General features: G+C 39.0%; 1 protein-coding gene across 4 annotated transcripts in view; it reads right to left on the bottom strand.

Moving 5' to 3' along the window:
- The window catches only part of DPP10 (dipeptidyl peptidase like 10), a 391,015-nt gene that overhangs the window by 47,270 nt on the left and 326,129 nt on the right, over nt 1–17,616 (bottom strand). For all 4 annotated transcript variants that reach the window (XM_065561599.1, XM_065561598.1, XM_024099766.3 and 1 more), the window contains 3 exons: nt 10,701–10,821; nt 6,802–6,956; nt 1,175–1,272 (listed from right to left, as the gene is read on the bottom strand). In XM_065561599.1, coding sequence (XP_065417671.1) covers nt 1,175–1,272; nt 6,802–6,956; nt 10,701–10,821 — 374 coding nt within the window. The remainder of the gene's footprint in view (nt 1–1,174; nt 1,273–6,801; nt 6,957–10,700; nt 10,822–17,616) is intronic.

The raw sequence follows: 17,616 nt of genomic DNA on the forward strand, positions 1-17,616 counted from the left end.
TAACATAATTCTTTATCTCATTTACCACCTTTTAGCTGGAGATCTCAAACTATTTTAATAATATTTAAATAAGCCTCAGACTGTTCTATGATGAAGGGCAAGGTGATGATACACAGTGAGTGCCTCCCTTACCTCTAGAATGCAGTCAACTCTGTCCAATAGCACTAAATAGCATTACCTAACAATGTAGGGCAGGAAGTGAAGTGGAATATCATAGCCAGCTGAAGCTGCAATGGGAATTTAGGCTGGCAGAATATAATGACATACATTGGAATTTGGCTAGAAGACTTTAATTAAAACTCTCCTATCCTTAAAGAAAGTTCCAAAAGATCTTTAATAAGCACAGGGGGTCAGGAACTCAGCTTTATGCCTCATGCAAAAGACAGTAACTTCAGCAGGACAATTCCTGGCAGCACCATGCTGTCACTACTTTGTACTGACTCAAAAGGAAGAGGAGTCACACCTGGTAAAGCATCTCCCTATTTCCTGAAGCAACTACTTATGCCCAGAGATCTCTCTACCAAGCATTGACAAAATCCAACACAGCCTAGCCTATGTGATCTGACAGGATCACAGCTTAGTTTATGTGATTTGCTTGGATCTGACAGGCAGCAGGAATAAACTAAATCCTTTATGTCTAATGATTTGAAGAGATCCTAATATATCACTCTACGTTTTAAAAAAAGTTTATTGAAAATTTATTTATTTTATTTATTCGTAATGCACTCATTGTTGTATTTTCCAGGCGCATCACAGAAACTGAAACCAACTTTGCCAGCAAGTGGGAACAGGGCAAACAAATGGCATAATTCAGTTCTACACTGACCTCAAGCAAAATCTCTGTTCACAACCCTCTGCCCTCTACCGTTTGTATAGAATCTTAGCTCCCTGATGATAAATACCTAGTGCAATAAATAACTAAATCAAAAATGAATTTGGGCTCTGAAGGATCTCAGAAAGGTTCACATTCTAGATCCTTGGGACTTCCACTAAGGATGCCCATCCCACGGAGTTCTATTCTATTCAGGCTCTTATACTGTGCCCATCACCATGGTCAGCCCTGGGGATGAAGTTCAAGAGCTTTGCAGTTACATTGAGCTTTTGTGTTGGTGTATAAAGGAAGAGATGGTCTCAGAGGCAGTCGTGAGTTTCACAAAACAATTAAATTCCATACCTTGATTTAAAGCTGTCAGGCGGCATGAGTTCCAGTGTATGTGTTGGTCCATATAGATTGACAACAAACAGCTTTATCGTTGGGTTGGTTTGACCTGCCTTTGAAAAGAAAAAAAGAAAGTAGAAATTTTAGCATGTAACATTGGAAATACTGACAGCTAAATATACTTAAGGAATACATATATTTCAATATGTTTCAATATGTTTTTCATAACCTGAAAACCCTTAAAGCGATCTTCAATTGAAAACAATAAAATTCTGTCTCACTATCTCCCATGAATTGCTCAGTCACATCAGCTACACACTTGAAAATGTAGTTCAAACCCCAAAGTACTGATCACATCATGCTGCTATTCACTGAAGACAGATACCGTAATGCAAAAAAATTGATCAGTCACATGACAGTAATTGGGAAAGTATTTTGTGAGTTCTGTATGTAGATGGAAATCCCATTAACATTTTATCAGAATTGTGCATGTTCAAAGGCAGAATATACCCCGTGGTGTTTAGGACTTAGGGCTTGTCTACACAGCAAAGCACTTTAGAGGGCTGTGATTTGTAGAGCGCTCTAATCTGATGAGTTCTAGCTACCCTATGCAAACCATGATGGTGTGCTCTAAAAGGTATCTAGTTTGCATTAACATAGCCCTGTTAAGAGCCTGCCAGCAGGATCTACATGGGGCAGTTAGATTGCAACACCTTAGACTGCTTTACAATCCACACCCCTCTAGAGTGCTTTGCTGCATCGTGTAGACTAGCCCTAAGATTCCAGAATGTAAGACCATGTGAAACTTGTAGCATGAACATGCATACATGCCAAGAAAGCACAGCTGACATTCTTTCTTGTTGGGTAGTTAAAATCCAGTTTAAATGAGCTTTGTAATAATGTTCTAGTAATAGATCTAATATTCAAATGTGTACATTCATGCTAGGGGACAGCCAAGGAAGAACCATTAGGATCTCACACGTCTCTAAAGACTGCTGCTGACAAAAGGGGAACAACCAAAGAGAGGGTGATAAATAGGATTGGTGGTGGTGGATGAAATGTCTGGGGGAGGAGAGGAAGGTAGATCAGATGGTATTCTGCACCTTCAAATATTTTGAGGTTCACATTATCAGTAATATATATATTACTCAGATCACTGCCTATCACGGTAATGAATGTTGTCTCATTGTTTCCTTGTGCTCCTCCATCTCTGCCTGTTGTAGTCACATGTTGTCTTTTGTCTTGCATTTAGATTTAGATTGTGAACTCTGGGAAAGGGAACATCTTTTTACTCTGTACCTGTACAGCACCTAGCACAGTGGAGTCCTGATTCATGACTGGATCTCGGAGGCACTACCACAATAAATAAATACTAGATTGTAAAATTTTATACGATTTTGTAAAATAAAATAATTAAATATCTATTTGCAGTTTGCCTGCTTCTGAGTAGCTCTGAAATGCTCAGTTAATTTGGAGTGGTAATTGGACTCCTGTTTGCATTTTCCACAAATTTAAAATCATATCCTCTTTTCAGTTTTACAGACTAAAATGGATTTTAGATCTGGATAAGGTTTTTTTATTCTGGGATCAAGCTACTAGATATCTATGTGGATTCACTCAATAGCTGCTAGAACTGTTAAAACATGTCTTATTAGAATCATTCATGGCTTACTATTGAGCCTGTGTTTCACACAGAAATAAATGTAGTTCTCCTTAAAATAGCATCCCTAAAGTAATCTTGTGCTGGATAATCATCTTGTTGAAAAAAGGATACAGATAATTTAAGGTAAATGGTAGGGAGCTAGGGAAGAACAAATCTTCATTGGATTTCTTCCCAATTTTTTTTTTTAGGGTGTGGGGAAGAGTCCCTCCCTTCTCCCCCCTCCCCCCCGAAGAACAGGTCATATGCCAAGGTCATAAAGACTGAGGATCCACAGGAAGTCAAGACCCTGTGTGTGATGTGCTGTACTTCAATCCACGGCCGCTCCAGAGCTCCATTACAGGATCTTCCCATCTCCATTCTCTGGCAACATATCCCCAGTAGAGCTTCTCATGGTGGTGACCATCACCAGAGTCTCCTTACTCTCTTCAGGTGGGTTGTGTGTGGGGGAAAGGAGTCAGAAAGTTGAGTAATGTTAAGTTTGGGCTCCGCAGGGCCAGTGGGTAAAGGCTGTAAACCCCCTTAATCCTGCCCTACTCCCACCTTGCCCCACCCCTCTCCACTGTGCAGATTCCAGGACCCACAGAGAGTTTTGCAAGGAGCCCCAGGGAAGCAGAAGAAGAGGCAACGCTGCTGCAGAGGACTTCCTGTTCATGCAGAATGGGCAAAATTATTTGTGGGTCAAGAAAAAATGATCAAACCCACAATTTTTACCACTTCTAGTTAAAAACTAGCTTGTGTACGCTTGGCTCATTGTAGGAATATTTACAGATCCAGTGTGGTCTTTAAAACATGCCTCGCTGAAATACCAACACACATTTTCTTTGGAAACTGCACTTATCTCATCACATTTCTAGCCCAAACCTGATGTCCGCCCATATCTAAGTGGTGCAGGACAGGAGACAAGTGTATGTGTGAACCAATGATAGGCAAACATGAAATTTAGAGGATCACTTCGGTTGAGTCTCTAGATGTTCATGTGTCCGCAAAATTAGGGACTGATCTTTGAAATACAAAAGAACATGGGTAACTTTCCTCATCTGAGTAGGTTCCATTAACTGCAGAGGGATGACTCATGTGAGTTATGGTGCATAGGTGTGTAACTGAAGGTTTTGAGGGGAAATATTTTGTGTGAGATTTTGAGTCCTTTCAGCTTCCAGTGAGGTCAGAAATGCCACCAGAATGGCTTTCCCACACCTCCACTTCTGGCAAGAACTGGGAATTGAAACAGCAGTGACAATGAAAAATATATACAAAAACTTTACACTGGGTGTTTTTGTTTGTTTGTGTGTTTTAAATTAAAAAATGGTTCACTCTACCTCTTTGTCAATGGATTATACCATCCATTATATGCTCCTAGGTGGAAAATGTAATGCACATTTAATTCCAGGCATGTCAACCCTACAGATGTCCTAATTCTGTTACCCTTACTCGTACTTACTCCTTTACACTCCACAGGATTATTGCCTTGAGTAATTACTACTGTGCGTGAGTAAGGATTGCAGAGTCAGATCCCAAGTGAGCAGGTCACAGTTTCTGCATGATGTAAAGTGAAATCCTGTGTTAAACAACTTTTATCTATCCATGTTGCCTAACCACAAGCTTAATTAATAAATGATGTTTAACTGGAAGCTAAATTGTTACTGAATAGACAAATTAAATGAAGATAATGTTTTTCATTAATGAGATTACTGAAATAATATTGTGCATCTCTTTTGTGCTGAATTGCTAATGCTTTGAGATTTTTCACTTCTTTGTAGTGCTATTTTTTTTATTTTAAAGAGTTCCTTGTATATTTTTTCTTGGTTGATTAATTGCTTTTAGCCATCAAAGCTGACAGAATTGTGTGACTGGTGCTCCTAGGTGCTATACTACAAATACTAAATAATAATCATAATTACCATCCTAGAATGCTGTTTCTTAAGAAAATCATAGGTATTTTTAAGGTCTGATCTTACTTCCTTTAAAGATAATGGGTCAACTCCAATTGATTTCAATTGGAGAAGAGTCAAGGTTAAAATTTTCAAGACTACTTAAGTGACTTAGGAAAATCAATGGGACTAAGGCCTGGTCCCCACTTACCCCCCACTTTGGACTAAGGTACGCAAATTCAGCTACATTAATAACGTAGCTGAATTCGAAGTACCTTAGTCCGAACTTACCGCGGGTCCAGACGCGGCCGGGAGGCTCCCCCGTCGATGCCGCATACTCCTCTCGCCGAGCTGGAGTACCGGCGTCGACGGCGAGCACTTCCGGGATCGATCCCAGAACATCGATTGCCTGCCGCCGGACCCTCCGGTAAGTGTAGACGTACCCTTAGACTTCTGCGTGCCCAAGTCATTTATGAAAATGGGACTTAAACGCTTTTGAAAATCATACCCAAATCTTTAATCTATACACTGAACTATTGCTACTTTCTTCAAGTTTTGAATGTTTAAGATTTTTTTATGAGAATCCCTTCCTACTGCACATTACGCTGTTTTGGTGTTTCAGCAATCACTGTATGTCCTTCAAAGAAGCCAGCTCCCATTCTGCATATTTGCATATTACTGCATAGAATTCAACAAGGAGAGGCCAAAACCAAACTAACAAAGAAAATCTTCCCCTTTAAGAAGGCTTCCAAATTAATGCCCTTGGTTTTCTTATTTTTCTAGGAGGCAGATAAGCTTTCTCCATTTCCCTTAGGCATCAGATTGGGGAAGCAGCAGCTTAACCAAGTTTCTAAGGCTTTTACCTAAGTGAAACCAAACTCATAGTCAGAAAACAAAGTCACTAAGGCCTAGGTCAAGCTAGTGTCCTGAAGTCAGAGTGGGCCTGCAGCCCATAGCAACCAGCATGGCTTCCAGTTTTTTCTCTCTCCTCCTCAGCTTCCTTTTCCTGTTTATATATAGTGTTGCCCCCAGGGTGAGCTAGGGTGCCTCTTGATTGTGCCCAGGCTCTTTTGACTGTAAGCTGCAGATTGTCCCTTAAAGGGGCCATAGACCCTGCCACAGTTACTTACATTTTGTTGCCTCTCACAGAGTTAAAAAATAAGCCAGTATATATATATATATATAAAGCATAAAGCCTGCTTATAGGCGAGGGGAATCAGGACTATAATGTCTTTTCTATATATCATATCCTAGTATGTTCTTTTTCAGCCTGTCTGTATATTGAACTTAAGCAATACACGTGAGATACAGATAAAGTAGTATGGTAGCTGGAGCCCAGCAAAGAGGCTCCCACGGGTTTAGGAACTCAATATATGGAGTTAACAAAGGTAAGCGAATATGGAAACTTTGAGCAGGGGAACCTTGAGGTAGCAGGATAGGGTTTATGGAGAGTAAACAGGAAATTAGGAGGATTCTAATTCTGGTATCAGAGAGTCTCATGTTTAGACCTGCAGATCTCTCCTCATCACAAAAGATGGGCGCTCCTTATCCACATTTTTGAACCTCACTGAAAGGTTTGGTTCTGTTCAGTTTAAAGACTTGGGGAAGGTTCATATCACGGCTTATTTTATCCAACCAAGGCCTCTCACCTGTGTTAATAATACCATCGTTTGATGAAAAGTAGCAGTCAGATACTCTGATACTCTGTATTATCAGAAAACTGTTATGCTTTATCCATCTATATAAATGCAGCTAAACACTCACTGCTGCCTGCAGCTACTCTGTGCTCTTCAAAGGCAATTCTGGCAGCATTTTTTCTTGACTCCTTCTGATCATTTCATTCTTCATTCAAAAGCTGTAGCGTTTACCAATCATAAATTAGCATGAAACAGACTGTATGTCCCATCCTGACCTAATGGTTTCTGTCTAGCAAAAAGCTTTATAACCCTATTTGAAATAGCATAACTCTGAATGTTATTCCCCGTACTGCCACATCAACACAAGCAGCTTCTTTTACTATGTAGAAACAGTCCTTCAGTAATGCAGAATGCTATCAGTCGGTTCATTGAACCGTGCACAAGGGCTGTAGATTGCACTTAGACTTTACTTACCTTAGGATATGGATAGTGCTTTCCTTTGGGATACAGACCTCCAGTAAACCGAGGAATAACCATGTTTGGTACCAAAGTGTCATTTATCATCAGGAATGCCAACCTTTCTCCATCCGGGGACCACCAGTGGGCAACGTGAGAGTGAAGAAGCTCCTCTGAAACAGATGCATATTCTTGGAAATTCATAGAAGTAACTGTTGTGTGATTCAGATTACCAACTCATTCATTTACATTTGATATCATTTCTATGCTTTGTTGCAATGCAGCTGTTGTAATTATAAAGAAATATTGAACATTATCCTGGACTGAATTGCCTGAATATTAAGGTCCATTATAAGCTAAATTATGAGTTTTTACTCAGACAAGAATTCCCAATTATATCAATGGAATTACCTGCATAAGTGAGATGATTATTATTTCCTTATGTTTAGTCCTAATATCATTCTATCCATTTTTAAATTCTTTTTGTAAATGATTTGCATCAATAGAATTGAAAGGCATTTAAAGGCATTTTTAGCACTAGTATCATTCTATCCAGTTATTTATGTTTTATTCTTTAATTTGGGGACAACCTTCAGTTTTATTGAATCTCATTTTGCATGAAATTTTGATTTGGGGGGAGTATTCTGTTTTGGAATAGATTTCTTTCTTTCTTTTTTTAAATTCCCAAATTCCCAGCCAAATGAAAAATCCAGTTCCTGCCCAGCACTAGATCTGACTAATTTAGCTCTTACTTTTAGTCTGTGATCAGACTTTGATTTTGTTTAACTAGCTAATTTACTATTTGTACTTTTTCAGCAAACACTGTGTTGTACACAAAATTCAGCTGTGTGTCTGGAAACCAAAATGTGGAGCATTCACAAGCTGTCCACTCAGAATATTTACTAATTGCTGTTCACTTGTGATAGAATATTCTGTAACTCAGGCAATCTTTCTGCTCCCTGCCTGGATAACTGAAACCTTTTTACACAGGAAAACAACAGATAATGAATGATGAACATTCATATAGAAAACATTTTTGTTTGTTCTAAAACACCAGTGTTTGCATTTAAATAAGGATATTCACACAAAGAATAGACACTCCCAAATATTTCTGTAAACCAAAGCCCAAATACTTCTGTAAACCAATGCCCAGGAACATGAGTATTTGTGAATTGCAAGTGAAAAAGTCACAAAAATAAGGTCAAAATGAGCGGCTATTAAATTCATCTGGATGTCCATTAATATAATTGTGCAGTATTCAATCAGCTATATGCCTGATGCCACCACGCAATATTTCATCTATATCTACTGCTTGCAGAGTACTGCTTAAATTAACAAGTTACCTAGGAAAGAAGAAAAGAGTCAGAATGTCACAATATGCTCTGGGGATTTGTGCCTAGAAAAACCCCCATGTGCACCCCCTCCTCATAACTGTTAAAGAGATGGTGTGTGTGGCAGAGGGAAACAGCTTCTTCCATTCCACCATAGCCTATTCCTAGGAATCCATGGAGACCGCTCTCTGGGAGCAGGACCTGCATCAGAGCTATGGGGCAGGGACTGGACATCCTGAGAATGGGTGGAATCGCTTGAGAGTGGCCACACAGAACTCACAGGCCCCCAAGGCTGTATAACCTTTGCTGGATATAACCTGATCCACAGAGCCCCCTCCGTGATGGGGGAGCCCCTCACAAAGTGGCTTCCAGTGGCTGTTCTGACAGGGATTAACAAGGAGCAACTGAAACGGTAAACTGGAAATACAGGACCTCTGCATTAGTGTGTCTAGCTTCCTTCATAGAGGAAAAGGCATGGCCTTGCTGAAAATCAACCTCCATGATTTTTGGAGAGGTTAATGGGCCTGATTTCCAACCCTACATATCCATTTGCAGGAAAAATTGCACATATGGATACAAACATGTATTTGCTGGTGCAAACCGTCATATGAGCGTACGTCCCAGTGAGTTTTGTGAATGGAAATTCTAACACCTCTGAGCGCACAGGTGCTGGAATTGTACAGTGTACATTCAAAGCATGGACACATGTATGTGCATGCGCTATTTTACATACAAATGTGCAAAGCTCAGGTAGAGTATCAGTGGGAAATGTAACATTAATATGTGCATTTTCAACTAGTTACTTCTCTTCCTTAAGCATTAAAAGGGTAAGAGATATAAATGATATGTAAGAAAGTAATTTGTACTGTCAACAATTCTAATTATCTTTAATAAAAAAAAATTGTTTCTAAAAATGCATGCCAAATTATTTATAACAGATAATTTTCTGATATGCACAATCAAGTTGAAATTGAAAAATGCCGCATTGGCATGGCATAAATGACAGAAATTGGTCTTGTTACTCTTTAGTTACTGTATACAAATACTACAAATACCGAGGCCCTTTGCAGTCAATATACTCAGGTAATTTTAACATATTTATTTCTCTCACAGTATCTGGTCTTAACAATAGGTGCAGCTTTGCCATAAGGATCTACAAGCGCATTAGAATCTCCTACTTCATTCTCTATTAACTAAGAACCAGATTTTGTAATCCTTACTTATAGTGAGTGTTTCCTTAGCCATAAGTGATGTGGCAGGCTGGCACAGTCATAGGAAAGAGATCTTGGCCACTGTTACATGCCAGAGCTCCAAAGTTTGTCTGTTAGCAACTTCACCCCAGTCCCCCCTGAAACCTGACTTTTTCTTTTCCCCAGTTTCACTCATCCTACAATGCTATCTCTTAATCTTGTGAATTGTTTCACTTACTACTACACTACCCACAAGTAAGTATATTTGAGTAACCTTTACCAATGTTTAGTATAGTCCAATTGACTTGACCAGGGCTTCTCTTATGCTAGACTTCACGTAGTCATTAGGTGGAGGCTCCCTCTCCCTCCCATATAACCTAAATAAATATCAGGCTGACTTCTAATTACTCCCCAGGCGTGCATACTGCCCAGAAAAGACTGGAGAATTGGCAGAGCCATAACTTTGTCTGCTCAATGTGCTGAAGAGCAGAGCTGGTCAGCTGCCTGGGTTAGAGGGTGGGAAGGAATATACTGCACTCTGTAAAGGGGAGCAGTGTGAATTTGGAGATTTCCAGGAGTCATTCAGAATTATCTTTGGCACAGTGCAACTCCACACTGCCCCCAATTCAGAGCATATCGCGCAGGCTACCGTCTTGTGAATATGTGCAGTTCACCCTAAGGTTAGCAAAAATTGACCCAAAGTTGCCTAGCAAACTGTTGAATAATCATGAATGTGACCCAAGCAATACTTTGTTTTAGCAAAAAGGTGATCTGCTCTGTCAGATTTAATTAACTTTATATGGTTAAATACACCAATTTATATGCAATCATATTAGATTTGCAGTATCTCAACTGCATTTAAAATGATCTTCCATGCTAAAAATGCTCTTCTCCCTGGTTTTGAACTTCACTGACCTATTAAAATACTTACAAAACATTAATGGAATCCATTAAAACCTGAGGTGGGTAATCTTTTGAATACAGACATTTAAACCTCTATAGAATGTAAATTACCATTCTTATTTCAGAGAGTCCATTTGAGCTCGGGTTTTCAAAGAAGCGTAAGAGTATATCTGCACAGCAACTAGACACCTGCGTCTGGACCATGCCAGTCGATTCAGTCTTGTGGGGCTTGGGCTGAGGGGCTTTTTCATTGCTCTTTAGCCCGCACTCTGGGGACCCTCCCCCACTCTAGAAAATATAACTATATGCAAATGAGTCAATATAAAATATGAGCTAATGCAAAGATCTGAAGGCAATTTTGCAAGAAAATAGGAAGAAAAAAGCAAAATAGCTTCAGACACCATTGTCCTGGAATGAATAGTTTTCTCCTGTAGGTTTTGTACAAGAATCTCTTCCCTGTATTAATAAATAGCTATATATATATCCACCTTACCTTCATAGAGCCAGTCTGCGATTCCATTAAAAATGATTCCTTCTTTTCCTGAGGATGTCAGTCGCAATGAGCTACTCTTTACATCAGGTTGATAGTAGATGTTATTTTCAAAAATATAAATCTAGATTAGGTAAAAGAGATAAAGGGGGGCAATAACATGTTGGTAGACATAAATGAATGTTTTCATGCCAGTGATAGAAATACAATTTCCATGGTTTCAGAACAGTTTAAAGAATAATTCATCATAATTTTCATTGAAGATCTCTTTAGATTTTCTGGTATTATCAATTTCTAAGAAACTTTTAACATTCTTGTGGCTCTGAATCCTTTCTTTTTAACTATTATGCCAACTCAAATATTTCTACTCCCTTTACCAAATTTTCTCACAATCTCCAGAACCACCACTGTAAAGAGGCTAAACAGTCAAATTTTATTACAATTAACTAGATTATGAAATATTTTGTTAGTCCCATTTTTATCCAGCACAAATATCTTTATTTCCATCTATGAAAATAGATATAGCTGTATAGATATAGATTACAGATATAAATTACGGATATACATCACTGGTGTAATATTACAGATGGGAATTAAGTGAAATAAGAATGAGACCAAGAAACTGAGTACTGTTTGATTCTCTCTATGCTCTTATACCGTGAACATCTTACAAGTCATGCATGCGATGAAGTGGGTATTCACCCACGAAAGCTCATGCTCCAATACGTCTGTTAGTCTATAAGGTGCCACAGGACTCTTTGCTGCTTTTACAGATCCAGACTAACACAAGATCTGATATCTTACACAATGCACATCATAATAATGACCCTCCTATTGTAAAGTTTGGTTTCCTTATTTTTTCTCTGTAGATGTTTGGGAAGAATTTCTCTTTACTCATTTTTCTTCCCCTCTTTTCTTCTTCTCTCCATTATTTTCATCCCTCACTCTTCAATGGCAAGGAACCAGTGAGGACACAGACAGAAATTAGAATCTTTTGGCAAGTGGCTGCAATTTTAACTTCAAATAAGATATCTTCTGCCAAAAATTTGTCCCAGCAGCAATGAAAAGGGAGAAGGCTACAACTACCTTAAGCGGTCAGTGGTTCTCCTCCTTCAATGCTAAAATATAGAGCACTCTAATATGTCCTGGATTTAACCCAATCGGGGGAGGAGGAGCAGGAAGAAGCCTGCATCTGTTATTTTATAGTATCTTCCCTTGCTTCCTCCCAGCCAACCCCAGCACTTTTTCTTAGAGTTGAGATTCTTCTGAGGAGATCAGAAAGCTGTCGTTGGCTGGCAGGGGCCGTGAACCACCTGGAGAGACTGACCCACCTTTCTGAAGCCTGCTAAAATGGCTAGCCCCTTCTCTCTATCCACATCCCTCCTCTTGTATCTTAGTTCTTTTGTTGTAGTGACATTAAGGGAAAGCTACACAACAGAAGTGAGTCTTACACTTTGCTCTGATAACAGTGAGTTTTGAGGTTGTTTTCACCTCATTCATTCTCACACCATTGCTGTTTCTAATGGTAAACCAAAGTGATATTTACAATCCAGCCTCCTGGTCTATTCTGGTGTTTCTAAGAATTAGGGGAAGGAGCCAGTGGGTGAACACCTGGGAAGGGGCAGAAGGGTCTCCCCATTTTTGATGTAATCAGAGTCTAAGTTTGAAGTTCAGAATGTTAGAGCACTAAGAGGTGCAAGGAAGAGAGGAAAGAGAAAAGAAAGACCAAGAGAGAAAAAGCAGGAGGGGCAGTGAACCTCATTGAAAAGATGAGGATTTATAATGGAAACAGTGACACAACCCTAAGTATAGCACTGTGTACTTCAGCTAATGCAGAACAGTACAGCACTTCTCCGAGCAAGGTATCAAACCTGTCCTCCACTCTCTACACTAGCTTCCCATAAAAAACAAACAAAACAAGACACTCTACTACATACACTTCTCCACCTGGGAAGAGTATGAGAGAACAAACATGTGACAGATATTAGTCACATTACTTAACACACTACTGAAAGGCACCCACATACTATGGTGATAAGCATGATATAGGAACTTCTGTAGAACAGAATAGAATACTACTTCCTTTCCCCTGTTAGACAGGGATCTTCCCCTCTGCTATCATATTCTTCCTTGAAACACAGTTCTTTTGGAATGTGCTATCCCTGATCTCTCCATAGGCACTATCTGCTCCCTCTTTCCCACCTGATGTTATAACAAACACGCACCAGCAAAAGCAAACAAACAAACAAACAAAAAGGAAAGGAAAATGTGGAATCACAGCTGATGTGAATTCCTGTAATAATGCTTCTGCCAAGTGGATTTTCCCAATCCTTTAATTTTTTGGTTATCCCTCATCCCTCCCTCTCACCCGATGTCATGATTTGTCTTAATTGTAAATTCCTTAGGGCTTATTGTCTTGTTTATCTTTAAGTGCCATAGCCATGTATGCATTTGCCAAGCACAAAATAATAATAAATAATAACAACAAAACAATTCATAAGAACATGCACACACCATAATAGCTTTGCAGGCAGGAAAATGCAGATAACAGAGCAATAGATAAACAATACACAATATAAGTTTTGGTGCCAACAGGGCTGGTGCTACCATTAAGGCAAACTAGGCAGTTGCCTAGGGCGTCAAGATTTGGGGGCGCCAAAAAGCGGTGCCCCCAATTTTTTTTACAGCGTTCCTGCACCCCCTTCCCAAGCACGCGGTCACCGCACCACTTCTCCCGCCTCCCAGGCTTGCAGCGCCAATCATTTGTTTGGCGCCGCAAGCCTGGGAGGGAAGGAGAATTAGAGCGGGGGCGGCGTGCTCGGGGAGGAGGTGGAGCAGAGGTGAGCTGGGGTGGGGAGCTGCTGCACGGCTCCCCAAGAAGGGGGAGCTGCCTTGGGAGGGGCACCTCAGGGTGGGGGGTGTGGGGTGCAAGGTGGAAGTTTCGCTTAGGGCCCGAAACTTCTTTGCACTGGCCCTGGGTGCTAACATCTCTTCGATATGCACTCATGCTACAACACTGGGTTGCTTAATTGCAGTAAATGCATTTCCATAGATCATCTAAAAGGCCCAGGTATTTATCATATGTCTGCTTGTGGGAATAATACCAATCTAAGGTTAAGTATTCTTGACCTTATCACTGCTTTCCTCTCCCCTTCCCAATTATCAGTTGAAACAGATTTCCCTAAGCATCTTTAAACTACAGTCATCTATTGATATTTAATAATATCTGTATCAGGATTTCTACTTTATGAAGCAATAAAGCTGAAGAGTTTCATACCATGAGCACTGAAGCATGTTTTAGTTATTATCAGGAACAAAGGGTGACTTGGGACAAAGTTACTTTATGGTCAGAAATTCAGAACCCTATGTGAATTCAAACTTGAAGTAAAAATAATTGATGAAATGTTTTATGGTTTCAGCAGCTATATAAATTATCCAGAAGTATTGACCAGTAATTACATTTATATTTGAAGAACTGAAATTGGAGGCAGTTCAGAATCTCTCTGAACCTGAAAAATATCACCCAACTTTAAGCTTGGAGAAGATATGGAGTAAGAATTTTAATGATGCCAACTTTCTGAAGAAGGTAATGACAGTCTCTGTAGTCAATGTATATTACTAAAAAAAAAAAAAGTGAGGACTTAAGTTTGTTTTTTCTGGGAAAAAGAAATGCATATAAGTAACACTAGGCAAGGTGGCCTACTTAATTGTTTAAGGAAGCCTAGGTGAAATAAGATCATTTTGCCAAATAGTTTTTCTTTTAGCCAGTTAAAAGCATTTATTTATGCCAAGACAGATCCTCAGGCAGTGTAAATGGGTGTGGCTCTAATAGGTAGCATTGCCTCCAATGTATAAAGAAATGTTTTTAACTGGCTAAAAGAACAACTTGGAAATATGATCTTATTTCAATTGGGTTTCTTTGAACAACTAGCTCAATCTTGTCCATTATTGTAGAACAATAACAAGGGCAAAATATTACTTGTATTTATTTTTTTCTTACCTTTTAGGTTGTTTCTGTCTCAAATTGTGAAAACATCTTTTATGGCTGGGCGCTGTAGTGAAAAGCTTTCATTTAAATATTGCACTGTCAGTCAGCATGCAGGATTAAGAGCTACTTTTATAACTGAACCATGAAAAGGGTCTTTAATCTTGTTACTACTATTTAGTATGTGTTGCTAATTGAATTTGACACACTGCAAATAAGAAAATATCTCACAAGGAACATCCAGTTGTTGGTTCCACTGCTCACATGGTTATTCATTCTTACTCATTATTAATTATTTAATAAAGTGCCCCATCCCCATCTGCCCTGACCACCCAACCAGCCCTCTTTTCATCCTTCAGACATTCCCACAAACACCCTCATGTAATCTCTCATCACGAATTCCCCTTTCCTCTTCATTACTCCTGATCTCAGACTGTGAAATCTGTGCCTATCTTGCCCCACAGGAAATTCTTTCTCCCTATTGCACATGAAGAGTGAAGCTGCTGGGGACCTGTGCCCACGCTCTACCCACTTGTTCACGGCTAGAGTCCAGGAGCTAGGGATGACTTTATTTGTTAACTAAAAATGATGAAACTATGTTACCCATGACACCGAGTGCAATACAGGTATTAACAAATTAAACAAGATTTAAACCCAGGACCTTGCAGAACTAAATCAACCACCTAGACTAAACATGCTGCTCTAAATCATCCCCTCCACTGCCGGGTCTGTGCAATGTTGTGCAGGATTTAGTCCCAAAAGAATAATGTGTTCATGCTTGATGTTGTAGAAATACCTTAGTATAAATCACCATTAAGTTCAGTCCTTCAGCCCCAGTCTGTAACTTTGAGCACTTGTTATAATTCATCTGGTGTCATTTTTGAGTTATCGGGGCCCATAAAAGTGTTTGAAGCCAAAGAAATTACTCCATGCAGATTTCTTACAAATATATAAAAGACCAAAACCCCAGAGTCATTGGGTTTAAGACTTTTCACACTGTGGTTCATCTGAGAGAATTTATTTTTTATAGATCAATTGACCACATTCCACCCCTTGAAAACAAGGCCTTAGAATGAAAATGTTCATATCTGCTAGTATAGCAAAGCAGATAGCACATAATTACAAAAACATTAGCACTAAAATCAATTAGTAGTAACCTTAACATGGAAATTGCTAACATTGGACTCAATCATGTCTTTGTGACAAGTCCTGAACAAGGGTCAGTGCATTGGTACGGTGCCCCAGGAGCAGCCCATGACTGTAGAAGTCAGGATCTGCTTCCTGTTTTTTTTGCTACTTTAGGAATACGTTGTGCCAGGTCTAAAGTCCCTAGCGCAACATAATTCTCCTGACATGCCCTTCATGCCCACTTGTGATTCTAGTAGCTGGCACAACTGAGTAAGTTGGTGCTTTACTCCTCCTTGTTCAACCAACCAAGCCAGACCACAGGCTAGCCCACAGCTATGATTATAGTAAGAACAGTAAGAAAAGTACTTTCCTAGGACAATTGAAGGCTAGAAATGCATATTATTTTTTGGACATTGACACGCTGCATAATATTATAAAGTAAGCGTCTCTAATACACAGCAACAATGGATAAAACCACCTGTAATGTAGCTTTCAACCAGCTGACACTGATCATCAGCTAATTTGGCAATGTGTTCCTTTCAAATAGCTCCAGCAACTGAAAGCAGGAATGCTGAATGCAATCAAATGAAATCCACTTCCTTAGAATTTCAAAGTGAAATTGAGTTCTAACTGCAATGGAAGGAACATATTAATCTGCTTCCTGAATGTATAATTATATACGTGTGAATTGCCATTTGGAGAGCCAGAGAACTGGGAATTTTTTTGCCTGGCATGAATGTCCCAGCAAAGAGTAGACGTGGGTACCAATATTGCAAATTCCAAACATTCAAAAATCATGAGCCTCACCCCAGAAAAGCATGAGTTTTTGTTTTCTTTTTGATTTGCTCTTTGGATTTTGAGCTGTGCATTGGAACTGTGCAGGAAATGGTTTTCCTGTCCCACAAAGTTTTTGAGATTTCAAAAAAATTCTCCTGTTCCAAATCATGACAAAAAGGTGATTTCTCAAACATGTGTGCAAACTGAAAATCTGAAAATAAATTTGGTTTGGGTCAATCAAAATGTTTCATTTTAATAACATCATTATATTTTGTTTAGATTTTGACCAGTTTTTCTTTTTTTTTAAATATTATAATTAAGTAACATTTTGAAATGAAAAGTAATTTAGAACTTGAAACCCAGAATGTTTTGTTCTGAAATGTTGAAACATACATACCAACAATTTTCATTTTCCCAAAAATGTTTTTGACTTGAAAAATTTGTCAGAACCAATTCTTTCCCACAAAAACATTTCAGTCATGATCAATCAGCATCTTGTGATAAAAAATGTTTTGTTACAAAATCCCTGACCTGTTCTACACCTTATATTGCACTCAGGTCACATTTTAAAGCTTTATTCTGCAAAAGTGAGGTCTGTAAACTTATTTTATTATTGTTATTCCTGAATTATGAATTAATTATTATTTGTATTACTGTAGCATCTAGGAGCCCCAGTCATGGACCAGGAACCCCTTGTCCTAGGTGCTGCCCAATTTTTTTTAAATAAGAACTCAGATTCTCATTTAATCACATGCCTCCGAGAGGTGGAGCTTGAAGGAAAACATGAAATATCACAAGATTCATGTTAAACTCATGAGAGTTGGCAGTAGACTATGTAGACTACACTGCAAACTGAGATGTGATTGCAGGACAGGTATCATGGTATCATGCTAACTTTACCCACGCTCACACATCTAACTGCTATAGTAACATAAATTAAATAAATAAATAAGGCAAACCACATATCTGGGACACCAATCCTGAAAACACACATATTCTTAATTTTACTAATGTGAATAGTCAGGACTA

This window comes from Chrysemys picta, chromosome 11 (assembly GCF_011386835.1).
Source record: "Chrysemys picta bellii isolate R12L10 chromosome 11, ASM1138683v2, whole genome shotgun sequence".
NCBI classification, from domain to species: Eukaryota; Metazoa; Chordata; order Testudines; family Emydidae; genus Chrysemys; species Chrysemys picta.